Source organism: Podarcis cretensis, assembly GCF_951804945.1.
Source record: "Podarcis cretensis genome assembly, chromosome: 1".
Lineage (NCBI taxonomy): Eukaryota > Metazoa > Chordata > Lepidosauria > Squamata > Lacertidae > Podarcis > Podarcis cretensis.
Window position 1 is genome coordinate 31,095,474 of NC_137170.1, and position 12,999 is coordinate 31,108,472.

The window sequence follows — 12,999 nt, forward strand, 5'->3', positions numbered from 1 at the left end:
CCCGCAGCTTGGTCAGACTCATGCTGGTAACCTCGAAAACACTATCCAACCATCTCGTCCTCTGTCGCCCCCTTCTCCTTGTGCCCTCCATCTTTCCCAACATCAGGGTCTTCTCCAGGGAGTCTTCTCTTCTCATGAGGTGGCCAAAGTACTGGAGCCTCAGCTTCACAATCTGTCCTTCCAGTGAGCACTCAGGGCTGATTTCCTTCAGAATGGAGAGGTTTGATCTTCTTGCAGTCCATGGGACTCTCAAGAGTCTCCTCCAGCACCATAATTCAAAAGCATCAATTCTTCGGCGATCAGCCTTCTTTATGGTCCAGCTCTCACTTCCATACATCACTACTGGGAAAACCATAGCTTTAACTATACGGACCTTTGTTGGCAAGGTGATGTCTCTACTTCTCAAGATGCTGTCTAGGCCTGTCATTGCCTATTTTATTTGTTTTTAATCTTATATTTTGGAAATGTACATCCAGGTTTTTTTCTTTAATTTTTTGGGGGGCCCCAAGAGACGGGCCCTATAGGAGCTATAGCTTGTTTAGCTTATGCGTAAATCCGGCACTGCTCTGGGGTGAGGCACCCTCCCCGGTTGGTACATCAGCTTTATTCTCTAGTGAGAAGCTATGTTAAGGCTACCAAAAATCAATCAATCAATCAATCAATCAATCAATCAATGTAGGGCTGGTGACAGTGGAAATTTATTATAATTCATTTATATCTTTTTAAAAAAGGTTTATAAAGTATGGACCCTTTAGTGGAGAAAAGCAAGCAAAGGGAAGTGCCCCTTTTATGCCTCTAACATTAGAAGTAGCATGTAGGATCTGCAAGAAAATTTTGCAGAGTAAAGCCCCGCTCAGGTTCCAGCCACCGCCCATGCTCTTTCCTAGGATATTCTACTATGTTCCCTAACCCCTCTGGTTTTTTTTATCCCCCCCCCTTTTCCAACATTCATCCAGCATTTTGTGGCTGCTCAGCATGCTCAGTCTTTGCTGGGCTCTCTTCAGGGATTCAGACCTTAACATGCCCTACCCCACAAATCCCCTTGGATTCCTCCAAGCCTGCAAATACCTTTCTTGTCTCTGTGGATACTACCATTTTGGCTCAGGATCCTCACGTGTAGAATGATATATGATAAGTTGCTGTTGTTATTCATAAATAATAATGATGCTGATGATGCAGTATTTTTGCTTTACAGAGCAGCATCAAAAAAAGAGACAAGGTCCTTCCCACAAGGATCTTACAGCTGAAATATATTATTCCAAACTTTTCATTTTCAGTCAACAGAAGATGGCATACATCAGTAATACTTGGCATCTCAGAAGGGTGCCATGCTTGACAAAACTCACTGAGTTTTGCTTTTCTCAGGTGTTGTGCTTGGGAAAAGATGGCATTCCTTCCAAGTGCTGCATTCACATGGCTACTGACAGCTTCCTTTAAGCGACTGTGCAGCAAAGTGTTGACTGAAGTGTGAAAAGCTGTATTTTAAGGCCAGCATAACCAAAGCGTGACTTCTGGATCGAAACCAGAAAACAGAGGAAGGGGGAAAAAAGTAAGGAGAATTCACAACCCCAGGGTTGGCCTACTTTCAGACTGAGTTGCTAGTTCTTACAGTAGCCACAATCCATTCAAAGCCTCTTCTGTCAAGAACAGCTTTTATTTTTATTCAGATGAGCGAGTTATTATGTGCTAGATTCATTGGTAAACTGTACATGTAAGCACAGCCAATACGTCACGGCCACACTGTTTGACCAAGGGCAGAGGATGCCGATAATCCCTGGATCAGCTGTCCCAACTGAAAACAGGAAGAAGGAGGCCTGGACGTTTCTTTAAATGAGCAAATTGGATGAGGCTCTGGCAATGCTGACTTACACTGAGTCAGCAGAACCACACAACTCAACAAAGAATATTTATGCACACATGAATTATTCAGCCGGCTTGAATAGCATCTCTGCAACAGCAATTCTGCAAGCAAGTTATTGCATACACATAGGCAGTCGTCCAACCACAGCTGCAAAGCGGAATCAGGATAGTTCTCTTGACCAGTCAAGTAGTAGGGAGGAAGCCTTTTGCTTCTGAGCTGCTGAGGCAAAATAGTAGTCAGAGCTTCTTTTACAAAGTGCTGGAAGTCAGCAAAATGACACGGAAGTGAGCTTTTTATTTAGCCTCATGTGAAGGTCTTCTGTGACAAATCAAGAGGTTTTTACCTATGCACCACCCCCTGATTCAAATTTTATTTTTAAAGAGACTTTTAAGCAAACTTCTCTTCCGGAGGCTAAGATCCGAACCAACAGACTCAAGTTACACGAAGGGATATTACGACTAAACATCAGGAAGAACTTTCTGACCATAAGAGCTTGACCAACATTGGAACAGACTCCACTGAGAAGTGGCGGAGGTTTTTAAGCAAAGGTTGGGTGGCCATCTGTCATGTATGATCTGGTTGAGATACCTGCAGTACAGGGGGTTGGACTAGATGACATTCAGGGGTTCCCTTCCAACTCTACAATCCTCTGATTCTATTGTATCTTTTTAATAGACTCAAGAAAGACCCACAGAGCTGGAAGAAGCCTTGAAGAAGCTGAGAGGAGTCCTCACCAATTTGGTTCCAATTCCAGTTCGGGGGTAAGGCAGTCAAGAGGTTTCAGGTTTCGGCTCAGTCCTGGTTCACTGAAAGACAAAACCCTTTATGAACTGATTTTAAGGATAGGTTTAGGTTCTGTGTGATTCCCTAGGTGGTTACCATGCACATTTTACAGGCTATATACTGAAGCATAGAAAGCGAGAGGGGCTACAACTTGCTGGAAACCCTCCCAAAAACAATTGCCTTCTTGAGGGACTGAAACCCAGGTCTCCCAGATGGGTGTTCACTCCACCACATACCATCTCTGTTTCACATATTTAGGCTGCATGCATAATATTCATCTGGATGGAGGTATATTTTCCACAATCTCTGAAGTTGCTTTTCTTGGCCGGACTACTGTCTGGCCAGAGAAGAGACCCAAAACTTTTGTTTGAAGTAGTAGCAAAGCTTTGGCAACCTTAAATGAGGAAAAGGTCGGAACGTTTCAAGAAAGTGTTGGGCTTTGCTTTCTCCAGACAGAGCCCAGTTGTTGGTGATGTCTCTCAATTTCCCCCTGCACATGGAATTCAGGCTTGGCACAGAGTTTCGCAGCTGCGGTTGCTGCCGCTAGCCTTGTATGCAAGCGAGCTGTTTCCCAAGTCCTGGCCACACATTCATGGCCCTTTTCCTGCTTTGATGCTTGTTCAGATTCCATTAGGATTTAATGAGAAACCCACCAGCCTTGACAAGCAGAGCGGCTGACTCATGGCTGAAACCAAGGGCAAGCCTGAGATTGGGAATTATCCAGCGAATTAGTTTGTCACCTTTGGCTCTACGTTCGTCTGGACAAAAGCATGGGCCTGGTTCCACCCTCTCCCTGGCCACACAAACCCTGAGGGAGCTGGTGTTAGCATGATCACCGCAATATTGCAACCAGGAACCTCTTGAAATTCTCCCTATTTGTGGAGAGAGAAACTGGGAGGATGATTTCTCTTGCATTGATAAGAAATTCTCCCAACAGTTCCTTATTTATTTATTACATTTCTATACTTCCTTTCTGGCAAGGGCACCCGAGGCAGTTTATCAATTTAAAATATTTTTTAAAAATACATTATATTAAATGTAAAGTTGTCCCTGTTGGTGGGGGGGGGGGCAGGCTGATGTTGTCTTTGGCTGCTTGCCTGCCTCTTTTTGCTCTCTTCTGCCTTCCCACAGGACAGATGGTGTCCATTTCTTGGGGTGAGGGCTGCAATTCAACAGTGGCAGCAGTTCAGTAGCTTTATCTTCTCCAACGGATTGTTTGGTTTTTGTTCTTTGCTGCTCTTGCAAATAGCAAGAGCAGCAGTGTTGGCTGCCTGGCTGCCATCTTGTCTCTTTTATAATGCTCCAGGCTACACATCATTCCAGGGCCTTTGGGGTGGGGTGGGGGGTGGAAATTGCAGCTGCCACAAAAAATGGTGGAGAATATATTTGGAGAGTATTCTGCAAGGTGGCCATTTTTTTTAGGAGGCAGCAAATGTTTGTCAGAACTTTTGTCAGGAAAATGTCTTCTGAGAAGTTTTGGGAGCTAAGAACATCAGAAGGAAGGTGGGAACATTAGACGAGTCCTGGTGGATCAGACCCATCCAGCATCCTGTTCTGTGGCCAAGCAGGACCTGAGCACAACAGCACTCCCGCCGTGACCTGTGTTGGAAATTTGCTTTCCACCCTCAGGTTGTTTCCTTTCTCTTGTTTGCAGAGCCACAAAGATATGGGCTCTTTTCTCCACAGGCAGGGACAATCTGGGTCATGTCTCCAATTTTAAATATTCACTACTTCTTAAAAAAGAATTACAGTGGTACCTCGGGTTAATAATAATAATAATAATAATAATAATAATAATAATAATATTTTTATTATTTATACCCCGCCCATCTGGCTGGGCTTCCCCAGCAACTCTGGGCGGCTTCCAAAAATATTAAAATAATGTAATACATCAAACATTAAGTACTTAATTCATTCTGGAGGTCCGTACTTAACCTGAAGCTATTCTTAACCTGAAGCACTTCTTTAGCTAATGGGGCCTCCTGCTTCCGCACCGCTGGAGCACGATTTCTGTTCTCATCCTGAAGCAAAGTTCTTAACCCGAGGTAATATTTCTGGGTTAGCGGAGTCTGTAACCTGAAGCGTCTGTAACCTGAAGCATCTGTAACCCGAGGTACCACTGTATAGAGTCATCTAATAGCCATCTAGTCCAACTCTCTGCAGTGCAGGAATCTCAAGCCTCCCGAGGTACCACTGTATCTCCTTCACCCTCAACATATGCCAAACTGCCCAGTAACTTCACACTTGAAGTTCTACACTTTGGTTTTAATACAAAGTGTATTGTTTGTTTTGTTTTGTTAAGTAAACTGATTTACAGCTTGCAGTCATGCATGTTACCCTAAGACATGTCAAATGAACGCTTGTCATATTCACACATCACATTTTAAAGCGTACTCTTAAAATAGTCTCAGTGTACACACACAAATTGCTGCTTTATGAGAATTGGCCCTAAATTTGTCTGCTCAGACCATGGATGCCAACATCTAAAGCTGCAAAGTTGTTGAGGAAGACATTGCTTGATACCTATGTTTCTATTGCATCATGAAATCGCTTTGGGATGCTTCATAGTAATCAATTTGTAAACGAAATAATGAATAAATTTGCTATCCTGTCATTTGGTCAAGGGAGACCCAAACATGGCCTACAGGTGAGTGAACAACTGCACTTTGAGATGAAACAACTCCTGACAATAGCTGTGTGGTTTAAATCAGTAGTGTTTACACAGCCTTTGTCCTCAGCAGGGCTGGCATCAGCACCCAAACTGCTAACGGTCAACTATTGACCCCTGCCCTAGCCCCGTTTTAAAGTTTTGCTGCCATTTTAATTTCCCGCAGTGCTCCTGGTGTGGCATTGCTTCAGGGCACTGCAAGAATTTTTAAATGGCAGCTACACAGCACTGCTAGTGTTCAGGCACAAAATACTGTTAGGTGAGGGCCCACCTGAAGGCACTTTGTTCTTCAGATCAGGAGCAGAGCTTGTCTCCCAGCCATCTCTTTTCCTACTCTCACCCGGGCAGGGGCTGTGTCAAATGACAGCAGAGGAAGCCTAGTTGAAGAAGGAAAACAACAACAGCCAGCATAAGCTCAGCCTAACCAATCCCCTCCCTTCCTCAACTATCCCTGACTGGCAAGCCTTTGGATCAAAAGCTGTCCTAGACACAGATCTTCTGAATGGAGGTGGTCACCCACAGCCACCACACAAGGCTCTGGGATGAAGGGAAGGCCAGAAGAATAAAGGCATCCGCTCCCCGATTGCACTCCTCCCTGCAAGCTGGCCTCCCTGATGCTGAGTCAGCAGCGTCTGACAAATTAGTCAACAGGATGACTGCTGGGCTCCCGGCTTCTGGTAATTAACGTTGACAAAGCTCTGTGTGTATGTTTGCTTCTGCGCCTGCTCGCTTCCCAGGCAGGAGGAGGGCCGCCAGGAGGGGAGAACGGAGGGGAGAGAAAAATGGAGCAGTGGCTGCTGATGCTTCCTTTGCAAAGGCTGGGAATTTACATTTCCAATCCCAAGACAGGCAGCCACAGCCCCATGACTTTGTTCCCAGCCCTTCCTTCATCCTTAAGGGTCCAGGTGGGATGAGGGCACGAAGGGATGAGCATGGTGAAGGGTTAAAACAGCCTGGAGAGGCAGCTTACAGCTCAAGCAGACACAAGCGCCCTTGTAAAACACAGGCCTGGACGCAGGAAGTGCACAATTCGAAGCCTCCGCAAGGTTGCAGAACAGGATGTTAAATGTTCCGAGCTGAGATTTGTCTCTGGTTGGGCTCTGAAGTTATTTCCTCAAAGCGCTCTGTTAAGATCATGACCTTTGAGATGCACAATGAGGCTGTTGGCTTTGAAGCTTCTGATTCTTTTGCGGCTGTTGTTTGAGTCGTGTGAATTTCTCTCCCCAGCGTGGAATGCTAAATTGCCTGCGGTCTGCGGATGAGAGGCCCCAGAAGCAAGAGAGGTCAAGGGCAGGAGAAGTTGTTTCTTTAGCTTCTCCATAACTTTATGTTCGCTAACTTCAGATCGTGCGGTTTGTCCCTGCTATTTTAGACTTGTGCTTGAAGCCAAACCTCAATTGTTCCAAGTGCCAAAAGCTGAAACGGTTTGGTTTGAGCACAGGGAGTTTAAATGGGTGGCAATAGGCTGTTGTGTGAAAGGGCTCTTAGTTGGAAAACTCCCCCGACAAAGCCTGTCTGGAAACGTTTAATTCATGCATAACATAACAGCACCAAATCCAGGTTTGCCAATGAATAGTGCATCCAGCACAGGGAATTATAGTCATGATGCATCTGAAAGAGTGGACTCTAGTCAACAAAAGCTTATGCCATAATACATTTAAGGTGCCACAAGACTCTTAGTTGTTCTTGCTGCCACAGAGTAATGTGGCTATCTCTCTGCAAACAATGGAAAGAACTCTGACTTTATGATGAGTGCACAGGAACTGCATGATACATTTGTGTTTGCAAATGAATGTTCGTCATGCTCAAGCATTGCACTTTAAAGGGTATTCTTAAAACAGCTTAGGCACACACACACAAATTGTTGCTTTATGAGAATTGGCCCTAAATTTGTCTGTTCAGACCATGGATGCCAACATCTAAAGCTGCAAAGTTGTTGAGGAAGATGTTGCTTGAAGAGCATAAGAGGGGTCATATCTATTATTATCATTATTAATAGCCTAATGTTTTAGTGTATGTTTTTATTGCATCATGAAATCATTTTGAGATGCTTCATAGTATACAGTTTGTAAATGAAATGATAAAAAAAATTTACTGTCCTGTTGACTGGTCAGGAGTGACCCAAACATGGCTTACAGTCGAGTTAAAACAAAGCAAGAAAAATAATAAAGCTATATACAGGAGTGACTAGAAGAGAAGTGACTGCTGGGAGGAATGTAGAAAGAAGAAACATCATGGTACACCTGTATCAGCACAACTGGATACCTTCATCTGCCCCAGCTGCAACAAAACATCTCTCTTCCATATTGGTCTCCATATCAACCGCTGTAACTCTCCAACGGTTTGACTTCACCCCCAAAGGCACACACTCTTCCATCGTCTCATGAAAAAAACTGATTCCACCACCACCGACATAGTACAGTAGGAAATTATGTAATATATGTCATAGAATCATAGAATTGTAGAGTTGAAAGGGACCCTGAGGATCGGCTGGTCCAACCCCCTGCAATGCTGGAGTAGGAAGCTGTCCCATATGGGGATCAAACCTGCAACCATGGCATTATCAGCACTACGCTGTAACCCACTGAGCCATCCAGTGTCAAAAAGCAAAACAACCCCAACTAGGGTTTCAGGTAGGGCTTCGCTCCCAGCTGGAGATGCAGGCTGGGCGGGGGGGCGGGGAGGATTGACCCTTGGCATAAGGTCTAGTGCAAGGGGTGAGCTTTTGCACCCCTGTTCCAGTTTTCCTAGGATTAACTCTTCAAAGCGAGGGTAAGCCAAGAAATCTTCCCCAGCTTGGATTTTAACTTGAGCTAGAGAAGAATCGGGGACATGGGTGGCGCTGTAGGTTAAACCACAGAGCCTAGGACTTGCTGGTCAGAAGGTTGGCGGTTCGAATCCCCACAACGGGGTGAGCTCCCGTTGCTCGGTCCCTGCTCCTGTCAACCTAGCAGTTCGAAAGCACGTCAAAGTGCAAGTAGATAAATAGGTACCGCTCTGGCGGGAAGGTAAACGGCGTTTCCATGCACTGCTCTGGTTCGCCAGAAGCAGCTTAGTCATCCTTGCCACATGACCTGTACTCCGGCTCCCTCAGCCAGTAAAGCGAGATGAGCGCTGCAACCCCAGAGTCGTCCGCGACTGGACCTAATGGTCAGGGGTCCCTTTACCTTTACCTTTAGAGAAGAATTCAGCTGCTGCTAATGCTCGCCTCTTTGAGATGAACATTTCCCAACTCCCGAAATCTTGCTTCTGGGTCTGAACCAGGTGAGCTTTGCTGATATCTCTAGTCTCAAGCTGTGCCAGAATTTGCTCCCAGATTGGTAGCTATTCTGAGGATTTGCCAGTTCTGTGTGCACCAAATGCCTTCTGTTTCAACTGGTGTGCTATACGTGACATTCCATATCTCACGTGTCCTATATAATTCTTGGAGGAAATAGTAAAACTGTCGCCACCTTTGGTGCTGGGAGATGCTGTCAGGAAATGATGCCCTCCTGTGGCTGAGGCTGCAGACTTTGTTTCTTTTCTCTCTCTCTCTCTGCCTGTGCTGTGTGCCCAAGCATACTGGTGGTGTTTGGTAAATAATGGAAGTTTATCTTTCAGTTTCCTGAAGATAGAGAGATTTTTCATTTTATTCCATCGATGTTGGGTTTGTCGCTTATAAATAAAACATCGAGGTGTGGAATTTTGCCAGTCGACTGCAGCTGCAGCGCCCCCCCTCTCCCTGGATGGGCACTCTCTTGCCCCCGGTAGCACAAAGACATGGTGTGCCCCAGTTTTCCTGCTATGGAATCATCACTATTGCTGTTTTTGGCTGCAGCAAGGAGTTCTTGAGGGATCTCCCTTGCAAGCACTTGAATCGTGCTTCGCTTAAGCGAGCAGCCTAGAGATGGAGAGTGCAAATGTGGGCACAGCACAGCGAGCACATTTAATCCATTCATAGCTCTTCATACCGCTAATAGGAATGTGTTATGAATGCTGTTGGGGGGAGATACAGGGAAAGGAGCTTCCTGTAGTAGAAGCCTTGAAGGGAACTGACATTGGTTTCTGTAGGAAGCTTACGAGAGCTTCTAAATGTTGCTTTAGTCAGAATTCTGAGGCATAAAACCTCACGTTGCTTTTTTCTGTTTTATTTCCACACACCCCTTTTCTTTTGCAGACAGCGCTTTTTGGACTTCAGAGCTAACACAAATCCTGAAGCCAGCAAAGCAGGAAGCTGTTACCAAGGAGACCCTTATATTTCTCCTGGTAAAAGGTATTTCCCCAGCTATTCAGTGGGGCCATCAGACCCAAAGAGGATTCCAGGTAGCAATATTCCACTTTTCAGAAAATTACAGCCTTTCCACAAATGGTTATCAATTGTGTGTTGAACAAACAGGCATCACATGGTTATTCCCTAAATGTTAGAGAAGCTTCCCCCTGGGAAGTTGATTTGGCCCCTCTTGCTTTTGTGGCGTGCAAAGGTTTGGAAAATGACGGCGATAGAGAAGCTCTGTCTAGATTAGCCAATTTATTTACATCTTAGTTACAGTTTTAGATCACTTTCCCAAGAGAATTTACAATAAGATACAAAAAACAAAATACATATAATAAAAAAACCATAACAATGGCCCAGGACCATTGTTGTTGTTTAGTCGTCTTAGTCGTGTTCGACTCTCAGAGACCCCATGAACCAGAGAATGCCTTGGAAACTCTCACTTTCTTCTCAAAGCTTCTCCTTTTTTATGTCCATGGAGTTTTCTTGGCAAAATACTGGAGTGGTTTGCCAGTTCCTTCTGCAAGTGGATCACATTTAGTCTAAACTCTCGGCTATGACCTGTCCGTCTTGGGTGGCCCTGCATGGCATAAGCATGGGTAGGCAAGCTAAGGCCCGGGAACCGGATTTGGCCCAATCATCTTCTAAATCCAGCCTGCAGACGGTCCGGGAATCAGCGTGTTTTTACATGAGTAGAATGTGTCCTTTTATTTAAAATGCAACTCTGTGTTATTTGTGGGGCCTTCCTGGTGTTTTTATATGAGTAAAATGTGTGCTTTTATTTAAAATGCATCTCTGGGTTATTTGTGGATCATAGGAATTTGTTCTTTTCCCCCTCCAAAATATAGTCTGCCCCCCCACAAGGTCTGAGGGACAGTGTACCGGCCCCCTGCTGAAAAAGTTTGCTGACCCCTGGCATAAAGCACCTAGCTTCTCGGAGTTATTGAAGCCCCTTCGCCATGACAAGGCAGTGATCCATGAAGGGGCCAGAACCATTAACAGCCCCTCAAAAAAGTCGGCAACTGTTAGGTATTAACAATCTAGCCTGTGTTTACAAAAGACTGAGTAAATGAAAAACGTCTTCAGTGGCCATCTAAATTTGTAAATGGAAGAGGGCAAATGTTTCCCAGGGGGAGGGCACTGCAAAGTGGGGGTGGCACCGTGGAGAGCCCTATCAGTTGTCCCCCATACTGTGAATTCCTGTTGGGAGCACCAATCTGTGGGTAGGTAGAAGAAACACAAATGAAAACAGTTACCTCTTCCTTTAGAAGGTTTGAGTAGGAAGATTCCTTTGCTAGGAGTCTAGATTTTTAAATTTCCTTTTGTGAAATGATTTTTATAACATTTATTTTTACATATTTGTTTTCAAAAAAATTCATACCACCACCATTAAGGAAAAATACGAACTATAAAATTGCATCCATTAAATAAGTACAAAATATATCACGACTGTTTTACTGAACTTGGAGAATAATAGTGTTAGGAGTTTGTGGGTGCCAGAGACCTATGATTCCTGGCTCCAGTAAGTATTAGACTTTAATCAAGGCTTGGGCTGTTAAACTGGTTGCCCGGCCTCTCTAATCACTGGATCCAGAGAGTGTTAACAGCTAATTAAACCAGACTGGCTTCCTGTGTTGAATGATTGCCTGAGTGATGGTCCATTGAGTGAACAAAGGATCAAAGAGGGCTCTGTGCCAGGCAGCAAATGGGGGGGGGGGGCGCTCCCTCCCTCAACAGATAAAGTCAAGAGTTTAGAGTAGAGAGGTTGGAGTTAGGAGTAACGTGATCTAGAAGAAAATCAGCAACCTGGAGAGGCAGAGCATGTTGTTTGATTTCTGTTTGAATCCAAGGCTGTGGCTATGGGAGAAACAAGATCCTTTTGGGTTGTTAATGCTGTGAACTCCTCCAAAGTAGGTTCAGGTTGTGTCAGGAACTGGGCAAAGGTGCCTTCTGGAGATGAGGGCAGTGGTTTTGCGGGCATCTGAACCAGCCAGGAGGCAAGGGGAAGCTTCAAAGCTGGAGAGTGGAGCACAGGATGGCTCAGAAAGGGAGGAGGAAGAGGCCGGCCAGGCAAGTGAAGGGCCAAGTGCTTTCCCCCGCCTTGCCTGCGCCACTGTCTCCCAGAACTAGGAGAGAACTGAAGCAGGAAGAGCAGAGGATGTTTCTACACAGGCGTAGTCTCCAGCTACCTGTTCACAGCCTGTCAAGGGAAGGTACATAAAATGGTGGAGGGGGAGTGGTGCCCAGTTGCTGCAACTGCTGCATGGAGCTCGCATCTGGGAGTAGCTACCAAGACTCTAGATTGGTGTGTGCAGCTATCCAGAGCTATAGAAGTGACTGTAAGCATTATCTTTGACCATAAAGAGTGAAGTCTCTGCCGTGCGCCTTCCTTTGGCTACAAGCACCCTTAACAAGCTGTGTATATGTGTAAATAAACCATAAATCCCAAAGATTCCACAGTCTCCACTGTGCCTCATTTCCAAAAGGAAACACAAACCTTGCGTAAGCGTCTGGACCCCTGGAATCTCACACTGCTCAGAAATTAGGGCAGTTTGCAACAATATGCATGCCTGTAAATAAAATTCTTTTTTATGTCCTTCCAACCTTGAAGTATAAGTCCTTTTGAAACCATAAGGGCTCGAGGGATCCATCTGTTGCTCCTCAGATCATAGGATTTTAAGTCATGAACATCTACAAATATCAAAGATTTCCCCCCCAAGCAAAATAAGACCATTTTCTGACCTAAAAGAGGACACACCCATGTTCTCTGCCTCCAAGAAGCAATATCAACGTGACATCACCAGCATCTATCTGAATTAGACAATTCTTTCCTATAAAGAGGCTACGGAGTCCAATCTACCTAAAACAACATTTTTGTAGTTGTTTTTGAATAGGGCTGCAGTCTTAATCACCACTGATTACATTGGGAGAATAAAGTGTATACATAAATGTTCCTTTCTAAAATCAGTGGGACTTAAGTTGGTAATGTTTGTTAAAATAACTATAGCAAATGCTAACTGAATGGCAGCTTGACTGAAAGGAAAAGCAGACAAAGTTAAATTATGCAGCTGCTGGAAAGATACTGGAATATTATTTAAAGGGGCCTAAGAGGGAATGTTTCATTGAAATGCATTTGATAAGAACAGGACAAGACTCAATAACTATCTTCTCTCTATAATCCCGAATCCCCACAAGGTGTTCTGTCAGTGTTGACTGAATGAAAGGGCTGCTTCCAGCTAAGGACTTGGGGAGAAATTTGATTCAGTTCATGTTGAAAGGTGAGCACAGCCATCTTTCAAAATGCACGCTTCTCTGAATTTTGTAATGCAATTATACTAGTGTGAGGTGTGCATAAGAATGCAAATGTATTAGCAAAAGCAACGTTATAAAATGCATTATATCAGGGAAGATTGCAAAAATGTTTACATTAGGCAA

The 12,999-nt window shown here is 44.6% G+C and overlaps 1 protein-coding gene across 8 annotated transcripts in view; it reads left to right on the forward strand.

The window, feature by feature from the left end:
* LOC307214263 (uncharacterized protein) overlaps positions 1–12,999 on the forward strand; it is a gene marked incomplete at its 5' end in the record, with an annotated part of 110,036 nt that overhangs the window by 41,782 nt on the left and 55,255 nt on the right. For 4 of the 8 annotated variants that reach the window (XR_013837870.1, XM_079973049.1, XM_079973051.1 and 1 more), the window contains one exon: positions 9,469–9,614. Coding sequence is in view for 3 of the 8 variants with exons in the window: in XM_079973049.1 (XP_079829175.1) it covers positions 9,469–9,614 (146 nt within the window). Of the gene's footprint in view, positions 1–2,534; positions 2,623–5,660; positions 5,990–6,539; positions 7,021–9,468; positions 9,615–12,999 lie in introns of those variants that run through there. The other 4 variants (XR_013837869.1, XR_013837872.1, XR_013837873.1 and 1 more) reach the window with 3 other exon arrangements.